This window comes from Polypterus senegalus, chromosome 12 (genome assembly GCF_016835505.1).
Source record: "Polypterus senegalus isolate Bchr_013 chromosome 12, ASM1683550v1, whole genome shotgun sequence".
Taxonomy (NCBI): domain Eukaryota; kingdom Metazoa; phylum Chordata; class Cladistia; order Polypteriformes; family Polypteridae; genus Polypterus; species Polypterus senegalus.
In genome coordinates, this window is record NC_053165.1 from 150,934,911 (window position 1) to 150,953,407 (window position 18,497).

Sequence of the window (18,497 nt, forward strand, 5' to 3'; positions counted from 1 at the left end):
CCAGCATTCCCTGCGGGTTCCCAAATGGGCACTGATTTGGGGCTGCTGCCATCTAGCGTCCTGGGTGAGTAAAACATCCCCTGCATTGTCTTTCAGAACTGATTGGCTGTCTGTCTGTCCATCCCACCTGGCCGCCACTTTCAGGTCTGGCCCCTCCCTTTCTCTTGGTCAGGATGCCCATCTGTCTATTTGGAGCCTCCCGTCTGGGTAAGGAACCATCATCTTCTCAAGTCAGGATGCCTCTCCAACCCATGTGACACTGGCAACAGTTTTGCTCTTCATATTACAAAAAAATTTTAAAAAGACATAACAGCACTGGAGAAGAGGAACAAGGGTGATTATGATAAACAGATGGCTAGATGTGTAAGGCACTATATAATAGGTAGTTACGAGGGATGTTCAGAAAGTTTCTGCAATTTTATATTTTCATTGGAAAGTGGTGAAGGCAGGAGGAGTGGTAATTGGGCATTAAATAGCTGGTACGACGCTGGGAAAATTGCATCACAAACAAAGGTGACAATGTAGGAAAGTGATGTGATTTGTTTTTGAAATACTTAATAAATAGAGTTAAAAAAAAAAAAGGGCAGAAACTTTTTGAACGTCCCTCGTAGAAGATCGATCGATAGATAGATAGATGTTTGTTTGTCACCGGGTGTACTTTGGATTTCTGCAGACTGAGAGGTGTGAGCTATGAGGAGAGACTGAACGCGTTGCCCTTTTCAGTTTAAGCAAATGGAGAGCAGGAGGTGACCTGATTGAAGGGGATTTGTCAAGTGGATCCAGGCTGTTACTTTAAAATGAGCTCAGGAAGACCACGGGCACTAGAAGATGAGATCTTGGTGAGTTTGAGAGAGGACTGGTTGCCAGCAGCCACTGGTCAGGAGCTGTTCTGCTTGGTGGTCTTCCCAGAGTGTCCCCAATGCCTGAAAAATCACTGGTGTAGAAGTTCAGAGGAAAGACCTCATCAGCTTGAGACAAACGGGCAAAAATCTACAAAGACACTAACCGTTACGACCGATTCAAGATGCAGATCTGTGGAATGTTTGCTTGTAAAAAGAAGTCTAAGCCAGGAGCAGAAAGTTTGGCAACGGACAACCTGGTGAGAACTTCACAGAGAAGCACAGCCCGTACTGCAGGGCAGCAACACGTAAGCCACTGAGCCCTCCTGACTCACTTAATAAATAAGGTCCTGTTGCAGGCAGTGCGATGCCAGGAGCACAAGTCGTCGTCGTCTAGTGAGACTGGCACAACGACACGCCCTTGACTCTGCCTTTGGTTGTGGTACACACAAAAGTAACCCACAGTCCTACACAGTTGGTGCTCCCCACATCGGGTATCTAGTGGCACAGGTGATGTCCTCCGGTGTCCTTGGGTGGCAAGGTAAATGTGACACAACTGAGAGGACAGTGAATGGTTAATGAATAAAGTTCTATCTGTGTTAGGCTTTTATTATATAGTGCCTTTCATTTAGCTGTCTGTCTGTCATTAGTATACTATCTATCTATCTATCTATGTTATACGTGTATAGTGCCTTCCCTATCTATCTGTTATATAGTATCTATCTATCTATCTATCTATCTATCTATTATATATTGCCTTTCCTATCTATCTATCTATTATATAGTGCCTTTCCTATCTATCTATCTATTATATAGTGCCTTTCCTATCTATCTATCTATCTATCTATTATATAGTGCCTTTCATATCTATCTATCTATCTATCTCTATCTATTATATAGCACCTTTCATATCTATCTATCTATCTATCTATCCATCCTAATCAGCCTGGCCGCTCTTCCCCAGACCTCCTCTTCCTCTAGTGCTGCTATGTCTTTTTTATAATATGGAGACCCAAGCTGTCCACAGTGCTCAAGTGTAACGTCCCTTTACTTGTACATTGGTGGGTTAGGGGGGCGCCATATGACCTGACATTCTAGCCACCTTCATTTCTCCATTGTCCATTGTCTGGATGTTGATAGTAATGAGTCCCCGATGACTTCCTGGTCCATTTCTTAAAGGGTACTTTCAGGTGTTGAAACACTTTGTGTTCAAATCTGACCTTTCAACTTCCTCCAAGAAGGTATTGTCACCTGACCCACAGATTTCATTTTTCCGGTGGTCTCCCTTGAATTATACTTTGAGCCTTGAAGCAGTCAGCTAGTGCCCTTTATTTAGGCTAAAATGAAATGAAAGGTCAATGTCTTCAAATAATTCTTAAATACAGTTAAAATGTAATTCACATATAACAGATGCAAGATGTGTGCTTGTGATATTTGACAAGGAACATTCAGAACAAAAGATGAACCTGATGAGCGCTTATCTTTTTATTGAGGGGTCTTTGTGTCTTGCCAATGCAGTGTGATTTAGGACATGTGTAAGTCACCTTGGTATGTCCCAGTTCACATGTGCACCCATCAGTATGGCGGACCCCGGAGATTTCATCAGAAAGCACAGGCACGGAATCCAGAGGAAGAAAAGCTGTCGCCATGCCAGACATCCAGCATTGTAATGTACAGACGCTACAAAGACCACTGGGAGATTATATCGGAGCGAGACTTGAGGATCAGTTCAAAAGGGGTAACCCCTAGGGTAACATGGTGGTTGGGGTCTTCGGTTTGATTATTTGTTCAGTGACAGTTTTCATGTTTTCCAGTAACCCCCAAATCTCTATCACCTGGCTGATATGACGGACGTTCACGGTTATGTGAGGTGTTGCATGTGATGTGCCTGAGACCCCCTAATGACATAAGCCGGTTCAGAAGGTGGCTGGTGGGTTTTCAGTAGAGGACCTGCGCAGTTCCTCTCTTTAAGTAAATTTTGTGTTTGCTGATCGTTTTGTCTGTGGGTGGACAGATGGATGGGTTGGTCAGAGCAGGCCATTCATAAGGAGGTGAGCCTAAAGCACAGTGGAGATGCGGTGGTGTAGTCGTTTGAGTAAACAGCAACCCCATAATGTGTGTATTTTTCAAAATGACATGCTAACATCATAATTTATAAAGATTTTATTATATTCTTATTGACATAATGTACTAGTAGGAGCAAAGAACTAACAGCAGAATGTCAAATGTCACACAAAATGACCTTCTGTTTCTCCCCGTACATCTCTTTTTGTCTTGAAACGTGACAGATTGATCTGCCAGTTTCAGAAGAATACTTTTTTTTAATATATATATATTTTTAATGTGGTGCCAAACAAATCAATACACTGTGCAATTAATATTCTCCTTGTCCAGAGGGTATTTTAAGAGCTGGATGCCCTTTTCCACCTTTTATGACATGCAGGAGTGACATGCAGGTGACCTTAATCTGGTCACTGGAGGAGCAGACCAGAGCCGATGTCACATTAGGTGACTTGTAGTCGCTGGCTGTGTCAGACCTGCCGATGACAGTTGCTCATCTCATTGCTGGGCACGACTCAGAGTCACTGGGCATGTCAAGTCTAGTGACTGGGGGCCGACCCTCGGGCACAGTCCCCCCTCTTTGTGACAGCCAGTAGCATGCTGCTGTACTAACGGTTAACAGGCACAGCGAGTTCGGCCGCAGGCTCGGACCCCTTTTTATTTATTATCTTACTTCCATTCTGTGATGTTCTGTAAAAGATGGGGTATCAGACAGATGAGCCCCTATTTTGCTTGTGAGGTCCCAAACACTTGCGTTCCTTATTCCTCATCACTGCATTCTAAGCCTTGTACTTCCAACTGAGCGCTCACCGCTCGTCAGCTCTCCTGGACGCAGAGCCCACCCTTACGACTTAACTGTGCGATTTTGTCAGATGACACGATGGTCTTCACGGGAGCACACGGCGGACCTCCTCCAACTCGCTCAGCTTGTGCACATGAAGGCTATGACTGAAAATGGCTGGAAAAGTCATGTAATGTGACATGGCCAGGTGGCTTGGGTATGTGGAATGACAGGACGAGGAAGAGGAGGATTGGGTGGAGAGGTGCACCAAGATGGAGGCCGTGTCACCCCAAAGGATGCCAAAGGACCCCAGAGACTGGAGGAAGGAGATTTGGGGGGTGCCACCAAATAACCTGTGTAAAAGTGGACAATGGATGTTACACCGGTGGTAATAATGACGGCGTGCAATTTGCTGTTGTCAGATTGCCTTTACGTGACAAAAAAGAACTGGATGGGCTCTTTACTAATAGGAATTATGGGAATTATGGGAAAAAGAACCCAGCAACAAACAGTAAGTTATCTGAGACCGGCATACCATGCGGCAGGCAGTGTGACATCTTTTTAAATGCATTCATGATTTTGACATTCATGAAAGCGACTGCAGCTGTAGTTAGTGTATATAAAATAAAAGTTGACTGATTTTCAGTGACATCTGAATTTTCTTGTGGAATTTTCTAGGGGCGCCGCGAAAACTTTTGTAAAATACTTAAAATTGCTAGTGTTTTTGAACTTTTGGTTGATTAAAAAGATAATGTTTAAAAAAAAAATATTTTATGTTGGAAAAACAGATAACGGTTAATCACATTGTTGAGTAAACGAATGTATTTATTTTGAATGCAAGTTAAATTTTTCGCTGTTCACCATTCATCATAATATCAACACACACATCTCGTGAGACTTAAAAAGTCTCGTTGTTAGAAGATCTCGCTCACTGTACGGATAGAAGAAGGCGGAGCAAATATAGAACGAGAAAATACGAACGCTACTAGTGATGGGAAGTTCGGATCATTTTAACGACTCGGACCTTTGAGTCTCGTTCAGCAAAATGAACGAATCATTTTTCGAGTCATTTCGTTCAATTCACTTTCCGGCTCAGACTGAGCTGGTTAAGCTTATTGGGCTGATATTGGAAAAACCCGAAGACTCGAAACAGGTGAATCAATTCCAATACAGAAACTATAGGAAGTTGCGCAAATGCGCATGCGCGACTGAACGAATCACTCCCAGTCACATTAAAGATTCGTTCAAGAACGAGCCATCACTAAACGCTACATTTCGGCTCTTGCGGACGAGAGAGTATCGCTGTAGCTGCAGCTCTCGCCACTTAATCGTCTGAGTATTACTATGGACAAATTAACCTTATTTTCGCTCTGACACCGCTGATCAACACAGTAAACTTTGTAAACTCGGTGACCTTTTCCAGTTCTTTGTGGTGAAAAACATTTTGTTGTGACGCAAGCATTCGATACTTCCTTGTAGTTTAATTCATAAAATGTCTTTCAAATTTGTAAAATTAACTGTTTTTATTGATTGTGTCGTCACGACTTTATTTATGGGCAGCCCCTCAGGTGCGCCGCGAAAGAAAATTTTTGGACTTGGTGCGCCGCAACTCAAAAAAGGTTGCCTTTCACTCTCCGAGGGCGCACTGTGTTGGTGTGTTTGTTTGTTTGTGTGTGTTTGTGGGTGAGGTGGGCTGATGTTACTGCGATGAACCACACTGTGCCCACCTGCTCTGACAAGCGACATCATTTTTTTTTAATGCGTTTACAGTATTCCAAAAAAAAGTCACAAATATTTACACTTAAAAATTCTCGACTTTTTCACTTTACTCACAAGTCTGGGCTGCAACTGGTTATTATTCTACTGTACATGCAAAAATGGAAACAAGACAAGGCCGAGATTACGAGTACGAGAACCGTAACACAACTCGATCGATGGAGGACTCCACAGACTGACGCCAGCAGGAGATGCTGTGACATGCTTGGGTGACGTCATGAGACACAAAACGCAAGATTTGAGCAGTAAGAGCTGTTTAGTTCATTTTCGTGACAGTAAAGAGATACGTTTAATCATCTTAGAAAAACAAAAAGCTACGCTACCAACTGCAGAGTTATAATGAGGACAATGAGAAACAAAGCCTTCGGTTTGCTACTAAAGCAGATTCACAAGTCGTCTTTCCAAACAGAAGCGGCCCCTCGGGGTGGTCTATCGCACACTTTATAAGTGATCTCGCCATAGCGACACTCCTTGTATTCTTTGTCACAGTGTGACACTTTGTGAAAGTTACAAAAAAAAAAAAAATTGAACTGCAATTAAGTTTAAAATATATTGCTTATAAAATGTTCCCAAATTGTTACCACTTCCTTTAGTTAATATTGTTATAACGGCCAACCATCTAGAAGTGACCTGCAGTTTATTACTTCTTGTTTTTTGCCTCATGTGCTCTTGTACTAGAGACTGCTGTAAATCCTCTTGATGACTTCGCCTTCGTCTTTCTCCAGGATTCCTTTGGCGATGTAAGAATCAACTTGCTGGTCCATGAAGTCTCTTAGTTTTGAAATGTCGTAATCTGAAACATGAAAGTGAAATAGTTAGTCATCTACTGTAATGTGAAACTTTCTTTTCAGATTCCCTTCTTAAAAGTATTTCACGAGGAATCAGTAAGTGAGAGGCAGATCGTACCGGGGAGCTGAGGTCAAGCAACATGACACCTTCTATTGGCCAACTAAAAAGATGGAAACCTTCAAGACCGAAGCTGTGTATTGTGCCATCGTCATCATCATGTATATAGGTACAGGTACAAAGCAGGGACCCAACCAACTGGGGATTAATTCGTCACCTTAATAAAAGGACAAGTGTCTGTGCATCTGTGCATCCATCAGATTATCAGTGTATCTCTGCAATTCTGACAGATGACACATCACAGACATGTTTAGTAATAAAATGCATTACATTTGTCATTCCAACATATGGTGCATCACAAACATTTGTAGAAATGAATTTTATTACTACAAGTGTTTGTGATGCACCATATGTTGGAATGACAAATGCAATGCATGTTATTACTACATGCAATACAGCATACATTCCAACAGAAGGTGCACTTCAGATGTCTTACTTATTATAAGTGAGACTGGCATCAGGTAAATTTTAAATAAATAATTGTGCCCCAAGAAAGTACAGGTGCGAATTGGGCATGGGTATATATGAGTGCATTTCGCTCCGCGGTTAATTGTGGAACTGACTGACCACACTGCACATACATGTGGAGACGGGCAGATCAGTCAGACACCTCAATGATGCCACAGAGGGCACAGCTTATCACACCTGTGCCCAGTTAGGCAGCAGAGTACATAAGGAGCCTGCACGGGACAGAAAGGGGGATAGACACAAAAAAACATAAAGAGAAAGAAAAGAAAGAACAGAGTGAGCAAAAACTGAGCCCAGAGCACAGCATCGGGGTGGTGTGGGTGCAATCGAGGCAGAATCCTCTCCAGGGATCTGAGGCACGCCAGACAGGGCAAGAAGGATGACAAGAGGACAACCGACCCTGAGCGGTCAGGCTGGCGCTGCTCGAGGTCGGGTTGTTAAGGACCAAGGCTGCTGGAGTCTCCGCCAGGTGGGGGAATGAAGAGGGAGTTGTGCCGGGCTTGTCTAAAAGTGGAAAGAACTTTGACCCGATGACTGTGTCTTGATTTTAAACTTACGGATCGTCAGTGTTTTACAAGATTATTTATTTATTGATTAAGAGAGCACTGCACTACTTATTTGGACACTTTAATTTGGATTGTTTTAATAAAAGTGCTCTTCATTTTATGCACCTACCCCTTGCTATGTACATGTCCTCATATGCCCAGCTAATCTCTTAGATATGTTACAGACGGTGGCGCGTTCAAGAGGCTACCAGAAGGAGCCATTAACATGGAGCCAACCAGCACAGTCACAGGTCTACTTTGATTACTGAGTTTTCAGCCCTTCTTAGACAGGTAGCACATCTAGTATAATATATAAAGTGTACATTATGGACATCAGTGAAGGTGAGACATGTCATGATGTTAAATCAGTGAACACGGATGTTTCTTTGCGTTCCCACTGATAGAAATGACTGACTGGTTCAGATGAGGTTTGGACTAAGTGCTCAGTTTTTGCTGCCATAGACAAAGTCCAATAGCTGAACTGTCACACGTCAGCCTGTGTCCACTGCTGGATATTGCTGAACGACTGCAAAATAACGTGCATTTTATTCATTACTGGGATTTAAAAATTTTTTTTTTTTTGGTGAAATTTACGCTATAATTAATGTTATATATATTATAGTTTCAGTGGCCACTTTATTAGGTTCCACTGTCTACTTCTGGGTATGACCCACTTTCACCTCCACCTTACCTTTAAGGCATTCATTTGAAAATGTACTGCAAACATTCCTTAGGTATACTGATCTGTGCTGACTTGATAGCATCTCATAATTCTTACAGATTTGTCAGCCACAAATTGATGCCTTGAATCACATGTTCTGCCAAAGGCACTCTGTTGGATCAACGTTGGATCTATCTATCATATAGCGCCTTTCATATCTATCTATCTATCTATCTATCTATCTATCTATCTATCTATCATATAGCGCCTTTCATATCTATCTATCTATCTATCTATCTATCTATCTATCTATCTATCTATCTATCTATCTATCTATCATATAGTGCCTTTCATATCTATCTATCTATCTATCTATCTATCTATCTATCTATCTATCTATCTATCATATAGCACCTTTCATATCTATCTATCTATCTATTTATCTATCTATCTATCTATCTATCTATCTATCTATCTACCTATCATATAGCGCCTTTCATATATATCTATCATATAGTGCCTTTCATATCTATCTATCTATCTATCTATCTATCTATCTATCTATCTATCATATAGTGCCTTTCATATCTATCTATCTATCTATCTATCTATCTATCTATCTATCTATCTATCTATCTATCTATCTATCTATCTATCTATCTATCATATAGTGCCTTTCATATCTATCTATCTATCTGACCTGCTTATGGTCACACAGTTTTCAGTAGCAGGATTTCAACCCTAAACCCCAGAAGTTTGAAGTCCAAAGCCTTAAACTCTACGTCTGTCTGTCTGTGGCTCAATGACGATGTATTTAATGAAGCCACCACTTAGTTTTTATGCTTTACGGAGCACAAATGCAAAAATAAAATTCCATTGTCTTTGTAACATTTGGCAATAGAGCAGCTGCATATAAACATGTAGTGAGAAAGTTTTAAGATGAAGGAGACATGTAGGCTGATACTTCATAGAGTACTTAAGCTTGCTTGGAGGCACTCTGGCCTGGTGACTGAAGGGCTGGATTATTACAGTAGGCACAATTCTCCAGGTTCAGCATGCACTTCTCTGCCAGCTGTGAATATGACAAAATAATTCCATTTTATGGGGCCAGTCGGTGTGTGAAGGACTGGTGCCTCATTTAGGGACTGTCCCTGCCTTGTGCCCATTGTTGCTAGAATAAGCACTGGACCCCCGTGACCTGAGCCACATTCAAATGACGCTGGAGGGTATTCGTTATAGATGGGTGCTACTGTATATACCTGAGCACCTTGGAGGGCAATGGATCCAGTTCTGTAGTACAGGGTTCAGGCAGTGTGCTGGCACATGTCCATATTGAATAGCAGGTAGAGCGAAGCTAAATTCTGCTTTATTTTCTAAATGTGCCACTTTTACTATGGTCAGAATGTATGGTAGGGCTCACCTTCGACTTTCCTGCTGTACAGAATTGGGACAATAAAATCAACACATAAATCCTGGAAAAGCCCCCAGGTTAAGTGGCAGTATGGAGAGGGTAAAGACTTGTCAGTGACACCCTGGTGGTAGCCACCCTCTTTACACTGGCATGGTGACGGTTAAGGGCCAGCCTGGCAGTAACTGATGGCTATTTTTCTTTTGTTCATCTCTTCTGTAGAAAATGTGGCGATGGTGTCATGTATTGTATGTTATGTTGTTTAATTGTATTTTACCTTGCTATGAATCTGGATGTAACACTAAGAGAAATTCCAAGCAATTAGTCCTTCTAAGATGGGTGTATTTGCGTTTTTTTATTTTTTATTTTTTTTTGGTGGGGGTAAGGTCACCACTACAATCACATGACATGTAATATACTTCACTCCTTAAGATATTTCTAGGCTACCTTTCAATAAAAGAATAAAACGTAAAAGAAGAGTGGGCACATCATTGGTGGAAAAAGAACTGAAAGACACAAGTGAGCTTTTGTTAGAGGAAGAAGCCTTCATTCCCTCCAATTAGCCAAAGCTCATCAAGGAGCTGATGAATATTCATGTGTTTCTAAGTAAATGAGCGCACCCCAGCCACCCTCCTGCCAATTTCAATTGCAAATTGGATGAAGACAAAAGGAGTCTTTAATTTAGTCACTCTGGGGCTCTAAGTGTGTCATGCTGTCCCCTCATTAGGACATCACCATGCAGCATCGCTGTGTTCTCACAGCAGCCATCACTTCAGCAGACACGCTAAGTCCAGTGTTGTTGCTGTTGTTTTTTCTTTTGTTTTTCTGTGTGAAAAGATGAAATCTTGCTTGACCCCCCTAAACCCTTTGCATTTTACTCAGAATGTGAGTATGTATCTGATCCCCCCCATAATGCAGCATCTTACTGAACCCCCCCCCCCTTTTTAATTAAAGTCAAGTCCCTTGCAGTGCAGGGGTCTGAATGACAGCTGAGGCTTCTTTTACCTTCCTTGTTTTCTTGCTTGTTGTGCTTCTTCAGCCACTCAATATTCTTTCGGATTGCTTCTAAATAGGTTTCGGTCTTCCCAGCAGGGTCTGTGAAAGATAAAGCCCCTCATTGTCAGCCATGATTGATGTGTCTTTTTTTCTCTTTGGCAAATTCAATTACAGACAGAGAGAAGTGCTTTTCTCTGCTACAGTTTATATGTCATCAGAAAAAATGCAGAGCTTAGTGGGGGCTTGGGGGGGGGGCTCACTTCCTGCCCGACGAGGGCTTCGCGTAAACCTCAGTATTTGTGCTCTGCATCCTGAATAGGGCGAAAATGAGCAATGCCTGACCTCGGCTTTTATGTGGTAACTATGACAACAGCCCCCCAAAACCTCTCCACTCATGATTTTCCATAGACAGTGGTGGCGGCACAGTGGTGTAGTGCTTAGCGCTGCGGTCTAGACTCCTGCACATGGTGGGTGTCTAGGTGGAATCTGCATGTTCTTCTCATGTCTTGGTCTTTGGTGTTAGAGTATTTAGGGAACCTGCACTGTGCCAGGTCTTATGTCTGATGTTTCTGGGGTGGCCACCGCTCCCCAAGATAATAAATGACCTGCTGGTGTGAGAATGCTTGTGGTATTCAAACTCGGGACCGTGGATCTGTCAGATAGCATGACTAAGCACTGCACTGCTGTTTTTCCCACACTCTATTCTTTTCTTAATTTTATGAAGTTACTAGCTGAAATACCCAGCGTTGCCCGGGAGGAAAAGTATTTTGTACTTGTTTGAGAAAAATATAATAACAACACAACTTTAATAATAATAATACATTTTATTTATATAGCGCCTTTCCCATGCTCAAGGCGCTTCACAGAGTCTTAGAAAAAAACAGCAGGGAATACGGAAAATAAATTAACAAACAATGAAGACTCCCTAATGTGCTTGTCTTACAGTCTTGTTTGGATGTTATCATCCAGTTGATGCTTGGAACCGGCCAACTCGATTTAATTTCAAAAGTAACAGGTGTGCACAGGGGTGGCGCTCAAATATAAAGAACTAGCCGAAATCCGCCGCAGCATACGGCGGTGGAAGAATAGGAACGGAAAACAGTGAGAAAGGAACTCAGTATAACAAAGGCTTAGGAAACCATCGTCGCAGTATAACGAAAATAGCAAGGAGCGAAACCAATGCCAATGGTCGAGAGAGAACCTTCCTGTAGCAGGCTACGGAAAACATAGACATATATAGATAGACGCCGCATTCACTGTGTTGCCCAGTCGACACGATACGTCAGCGCGTCCGCCCTATTGCGAGTGGTAAAAGCGCCATTTAAACTAATACAGGTAGACGCGGAAACTGGATTTTCTGATGAAAAAACAATAACGTTTTAAACAGTATCGTTTACATACAACAGATTTTGGCGAATCGTTTACATGTAATTATTTACATCCATTTATACAGTAAAAGCGTGCGTATCCCATGGTCTTAGAGTTGGTGGGCGGGGCTCTGTGAGTTGGCGATCGTGGCTCTCTGTCTTGCGTGCAGTGTAAAGTCAATGTGGCTCAGAGGTACATGTGGACTTTTGCACAAACGAAAGCGACTGAGGCTGTGTTTGGTGAGTTGTTGCGTGCCTCGAGAGTGACGCTGGACTCGGGAGGAAGGTTACAGTTGGTGTGCGTGGCTCTGTCGTGTGTATCCCATGAGGCGGTAGGAGGGTTAGAGTTGGCGGGCGGGGCTCTGTCGAGCATATCCCATGGTCTTAGAGTTGGCGGGCGGGGTTCTGTCAAGCGTATCTTATCGTCTTAGAGTTGGCGGGCGGGGCTCTGTCGAGCGTATCCCATGGTCTTAGAGTTGGCGGGCGGGGCTCTGTCGAGCGTATCTTATCGTCTTAGAGTTGGCGGGCAGGGTTATGTCGAGCGTATCCCATGGTCTTTGAGTTGGTGGGCGGGGCTGTCTGTCTTGCGTGCGCTCTCTGTCGTGCTTGCCCTTAGTTAGAGTTGTCGGGCAGGGCTCTGTGAGTTGGCGATCGTGGCTCTCTGTCTTGCGTGCAGTGTAAAGTCAATGTGGCTCAGAGGTACATGTGGACTTTTGCACAAATGAAAGTGACTGAGGCTGTGTTTGGTGAGTTGTTGCGTGCCTCGAGAGTGACGCTGGACTCGGGAGGAAGGTTACAGTTGGTGTGCGTGGCTCTGTCGTGTGTATCCCATGAGGCGGTAGGAGGGTTAGAGTTGGCGGGCGGGGCTCTGTCGAGCGTATCCCATGGTCTTAGAGTTGGCGGGTGGGGTTCTGTCAAGCGTATCTTATCGTCTTAGAGTTGGCGGGCGGGGTTATGTCGAGCGTATCTTATCGTCTTAGAGTTGGCGGGCGGGGCTCTGTCGAGCGTATCTTATTGTCTTAGAGTTGGCGGGTGGGGCTCTGTCGAGCGTATCTTATCGTCTTAGAGTTGGCAGGCGGGGTTCTGTTGAGCGTATCCCATGGTCTTTGAGTTGGTGGGCGGGGCTGTCTGCCTTGTGTGCGCTCTCTGTCTTGCTTGCCCTTAGTTAGAGTTGGCGGGCAGGGCTCTGTGAGTTGGCGATCGTGGCTCTCTGTCTTGCGTGCAGTGTAAAGTCAATGTGGCTCAGAGGTGCATGTGGACTTTTGCACAAATGAAAGTGACTGAGGCTGTGTTTGGTGAGTTGTTGCGTGCCTCAAGAGTGACGCTGGACTCAGGAGGAAGGTTACAGTTGGTGTGCGTGGCTCTGTCGTGTGTATCCCATGAGGCGGTAGGAGGGTTAGAGTTGGCGGGCGGGGCTCTCTGTCTTTCTTGCGCTCACTGTCTTGCGTGTCCTCAGTGTCTTACTTGCGCTTACTGTCTTGCATGTTCTTAGTGAGTTATATATATATATAGATAGATAGCGACTGGGAGCCCGATCAAATCGGGCTACAAATTCTACGTTTGTGAAATCCATACTTTCTCTGCAAAGAATTATTTGTTTTATTAAGTCCTTGAAATGATTTTGTTATCATGGCACTGATTTGTGCTTAAAATAGACCTCTTCGGGCGATGTAATGAAGAGCTTCCTGTTCAAACGGGGCTGCGAGACGTGAACTCAGGTCTTCGGCGCACCTCATTTGATTTTTTCCGGCAAACAAATTTTCAAAACAAACCGTATTTTACGACTCTAATCAGAGTCGGAGTAATAATTATGTTGGCGTGGTCATTTCAGATCTGAGATCGGCTCAAATTTAAACAATGACCGTTGTTAATACCCAGTCATCATTAAGATGTCAGAAGGACGGATGCCAAAACCGAACTGCCCAAAGATAGATTTCAACGTACCGAGCAAATGGCGATACGTTCTAAATTACTTACGGTTCTGGAGCTGTCGAAGGGTTTAAGTCAGTCGACGATGTTAGTCCTGGAAAGTACGCCCCACCAAACCAACGTTCGAAAAACCAACCGAACTTACTGTTATCTGCTCGAACCAACACGACTTACTATACTCGGCCGTCCAGCGGCGTCACTGAAGCATTCGAACATTCTTAGCCAATCATGCAATACTGCGTCCGCATTTGCCACGTTATGTTCAAACTACAGAGGCAGAGTCCCATTGCATGGATCTAACTTGTATTGAGTCGAGGTATTGACGCGAACACCATACACATGGACAGTATCAAAGTATATATAAGGATATTATGACTCCTTTTAAATAACGTGTTTAAACAAAAAAAAGGGAAAGCAATCTCTAGTTCATATGTCTAGAGACCTGCATTTCTGTGGTAAACCCTCTGGACCAGACATATTTCTTTACGGTGTGGATACAGAACTAAAATAATTAGACTCTTTACATTTTTTTTTTACTGTATATGCGGTATACAGCAAATCTGAATCAATGTGTTGCGTCTTGCTGATGTAGGCACTGTGTGCCAACATATCATGTACACGGCGGGACAGGCTCCTGTCGCTCCAGACGCTGTACAGCAGGGGTGGCCAACTCAGACCCCAGAGAGCCGCAGTGGCTGCAGGTTTTTCTTCCAATCCCGTTGCTTAACTTGATGCCAATCCTCCCCAATAACAAATCTTTTTTTAATTTCATGGTTTGTTAGTGTTTTAACTCTACCATGTCAGTCCATTCTTAAATCCTAGATTTGTTTATCATTTCTCGTGATACACGTATTATCCAAGTGATCTGAAGCCTAAAACGGCTTAATTAAAACAAATCGTGAATGACGAATACACCAGCGAGATGTAGAACTGCTGATTCCTTTGTCATTTGAATCTTATTGCTAATAAGGAGCAGTTAAAACAGTGAATGCAGCTGTTTAAGACTGAAATAAGGGCTCAAAATCTTCACAAGCGGTAAAACTAAAATGAAGCAGAAAAATGTCACTTGAGCAATTAAGTGCTTCATCTTCAATGAAACAACTGGGTTGAAACTAAAACTGAAGCCACTGCGGCCCTCCAGGACCAACGTTGTTCAGCCCGTAGTTCAGGGTTTGAATCTTAAATAGCAAATCAATTAAATGAAGTTAATTAGTAGCAAAACCTAGTCACTAATTAAGAATATATTTAGAATTTAAACCTGTAGCCACTGTGGCTCTCCAGGATCGGAGTTGGCCACCCCTGGTATATAGACTAGCAAGAAACTGTGTACTGGTATGAGGCAGAGAATAAAGCATCTCTCACCTTGTAAAGGAATTTATAATCCATCCATCCATTATGCAACCCACTATATCCTAACTACAGGGTCACGGGGGTCTGCTGGAGCCAATCCCAGCCAACACAGGGCACAAGGCAGGAGACAAACCCCGGGCAGGGCGCCAACCCACTGCAGCGTATTATAATGTCCATCCATCCATCCATTATCCAACCCGCTATATCCTAACTACAGGGTCACGGGGGTCTGCTGGAGCCAATCCCAGCCAACACAGGGCGCAAGGCAGGAAACAAACCCCGGGCAGGGCGCCAGCCCACCACAGGAATTTATAATAATAGCTGCAAATTTATTAAAATAGCATAAGGAAAATCAGATGTATGGTAGTTATTTCCTATTGTCATTGATAAGAATGAAACCCAGCTACTGTTTGCTTTCTGTGATGGATATTTAAAAAGTCTTACCACTTGACAGGTCAGGTATTTCAGGTCTGAGTTGCCACTCATCGAGCACTGCTGTCCAAGGAAAAATGAAACTGTCACTCACAACAAACATAAAACGTGACAGCTGACCTAAAGAAGTGGCGTTTTTTTTTTTTTACTTTTCAGGATATGACACAGTCTCTGGCAAAGGTCTATGGGATATATGCAGCACTTGATTGACGGGTGGACTCGCAAGTCCTGATTTAATAGGATGGCAATCCATTCTTTCTGGATTGGACACTGATGGCAGTAGAGCTGCTTCCAGTGATGTCACTGCACTAGTCAACTGAGACAGCTTCTTTTGGAGATTTGCGGGGGAACATTTGTGCCTCAGAGCAGAAGGTTGAGGGGAGCAAGAGGAGAAGAAATGGTGCCTGCCAACCTACCTAGCATAAAATATTCATAATTCTTTACATTTATATAGTACATTTGTCACTGCTCAAAGTGCCCTCCATGCAGGGAGGACCTGGGAAATGAACCCATGCAGCGCTTTCACTGTTCCACCTGCAAGACATACTGTATGATCAGCGTTGGAAGGCCCAGGGAGGTGTCAGGGTGGCTCTTTTGTGTTTATTTTATACTTTCTCTTCTTTTATGAATTTACCTTGTGTAAAATTGTCTCCACAGCCATGTTTTGGGTTGTCAAGTTGGGGAGCATGCACCGGTACATTGCGTTCCCGCACCCACTACACGACGAAACAACTTGGGATCCCGGTTGGCAACCCTCCTGGCAGAGCCCACCCTCCAGAAATGACCCTCTATCTCCCACAGCCAGGTGTTACGTGGGCGACCCCTTGGCCTGGTACTGCCACTTGGGTCCCCAACAAGGAGGGTCCTGTGAGTTGGATCACCCTTGGGGAAATGTGCCACATGGCCGTAGTGCTGTAACTGACGCTCCCTCACAATGCAGGCCATGTGCCTCATTCGGGACTCGGGCGCCGCCGCGAGTGGCAGCCTTTTCAGCAGCTCCGTGTACGACTTTATTTTTCTACCTTTTTTCTCTATTTTACTGATCACTTCTATCACTTTCTTTTATGTGGACTCGTTTCCTGGACACTTTTTACTACTTGGACATGGATTTTTACACGCAGAGACTCGTCTATTCAAGTAGTCAACTTCAAGCGCTGAGAACAAATGCTCACGCCGGTGTGGTTCCCTATTTACCTGATGAGATAAGAAGGCGGTATTGTGGCAGCAGAGCTGGAGCTAAGGTAAAAGCGAAGTGGCTTGAGAAAAAGTGGCGTTTCAAGCCTTCGGTGCCTTCTGTGATCCTGGGAAATGTGAACTCAGTACCAAATAAGATCAACGAACTAGCTGTGCTGGTGAAAAATGTCAGGACCTACAGAGAATGCAGTTTGCTGTGTTTAGGTGAAACGTGGCTAACAACTACCATCCCAGATGCTAACGTGGAGCTACCCGGGTTTAGCACAGTTAGAGTGGACAGAGACGCAAGTACCTGTGGGAAGCGAAAAGGAGGAGGACTCGCTCTCTGTGTCAATACAAGGTGGTGCAACTCTGGACATGTAAACGTCAAAATCTCCACTTGCTGCAGGGACATCGAACTGTTGGCCGTAAGTCTGCGTCCCTATTACTTGCCCAGAGAGTTTGGACACGTCCATCCATCCATCCATTATCCAACCTGCTATATCCTAACACAGGGCCATGGGGGTCTGCTGGAGCCAATCCCAGCCAACACAGGGCGCAAGGCAGGAAACAAATCCCCGGGCAGGGCACCAGCCCACCGCAGGTTTGTCCATGTGATTGTTGTTATTATTTACATCCCTCCTCGGGCGGACATGGAGATAGCGGGTAACATCAACCATTCCGCTGTTGCTAAACTACAAACACAGCACCCTGAGGCGCTTGTGCTAATCACTGGAGATTTTAACCATGTGACACTGGACAAAACATTACCTGCCTTCTCCCAGTATGTGGATTGTAACACCCGGGGAAATAGGACTATCGACCTACTGTATGCAAACGTTAAAGACGCATACGGCGCCACCTTGCTGCCTGCGCTTGGGAAAGCAAATCATAACCTGGCTCTGCTTCAGCCTCACTACAAACCAAGAGTGACTACTATTGTTTTTATCAGTATGCTGCTGCTGGAGTATGTGAATTGCTCCTTGGGATTAATAAAGTATCTATCTATCTATCTATCTATCTATCTATCTATCTATCTATCTATCTATCTATCTATCTATCTATCTATCTATCTATCTATCTATCTATCTATTATATAGTGCCTTTCATATCTATCTATCTATCTATCTATCTATCTATCTATCTATCTATCTATCTATCTATTAATTATATAGTGTCTTTCATATCTATCTATCTATCTATCTATCTATCTATCTATCTATCTATCTATCTATCTATCTATCTATCTATCTATCTATCTATCTATCTATCTATCTATCTATCTACTGAAGGACACCAGTCTTCATCTCAGGTCACTGGATTGAAGGATGGCTTGAAAGCATAACACAATATAAACATAATGAATATTGAAAAGCTTTTTGGGTATTCAAACTATGAAAAGCACTATATACAATAACAAAGGATTGACCTAAAACTTACAAGTGTCTATTTGGCTTAAAGCTTTATTCAAGGAAACGTACAACCTTTGAAATACATTTGGTTATATTTTTTTGTTTGTTTTTCCAATTGGATCAAAGGCAGGTGAAATGACTTGCTCAGGGTCACACAATGTCAGTGTCAGAACACAAAACCTCAGTGTTTGAAGTCCAAAGCATTAGGTGCTACACCACACTGCCCACGCCTTCACAAAACACAGTCATTAGCAGCAAATGGTGTCACTGCTGCTGCTGTGCTCTTTAGTCTGTGATATCATTTATTAGTTGTAATTATATATTTATGTATTGATAGTTTACTTCAGTGTTTTTCAACCAGTGTGTCATGGCCCAGTGGTGTGAACTTTGAGA

At 43.4% G+C, this 18,497-nt stretch overlaps 1 protein-coding gene across 1 annotated transcript in view; it reads right to left on the reverse strand.

Moving 5' to 3' along the window:
- Window positions 1-5,337: 5,337 nt before the first annotated feature.
- Window positions 5,338-18,497, reverse strand: part of scg3 (secretogranin III) — a 65,588-nt gene continuing 52,428 nt past the window's right edge. Inside the window, exons 12-13 of the mRNA XM_039770320.1 lie at window positions 10,451-10,540; window positions 5,338-6,250 (exon numbers count right to left, since the gene is read on the reverse strand). Of these exons, the coding sequence (XP_039626254.1) occupies window positions 6,132-6,250; window positions 10,451-10,540 (209 nt within the window). The 3' untranslated portion in view covers window positions 5,338-6,131. The remainder of the gene's footprint in view (window positions 6,251-10,450; window positions 10,541-18,497) is intronic.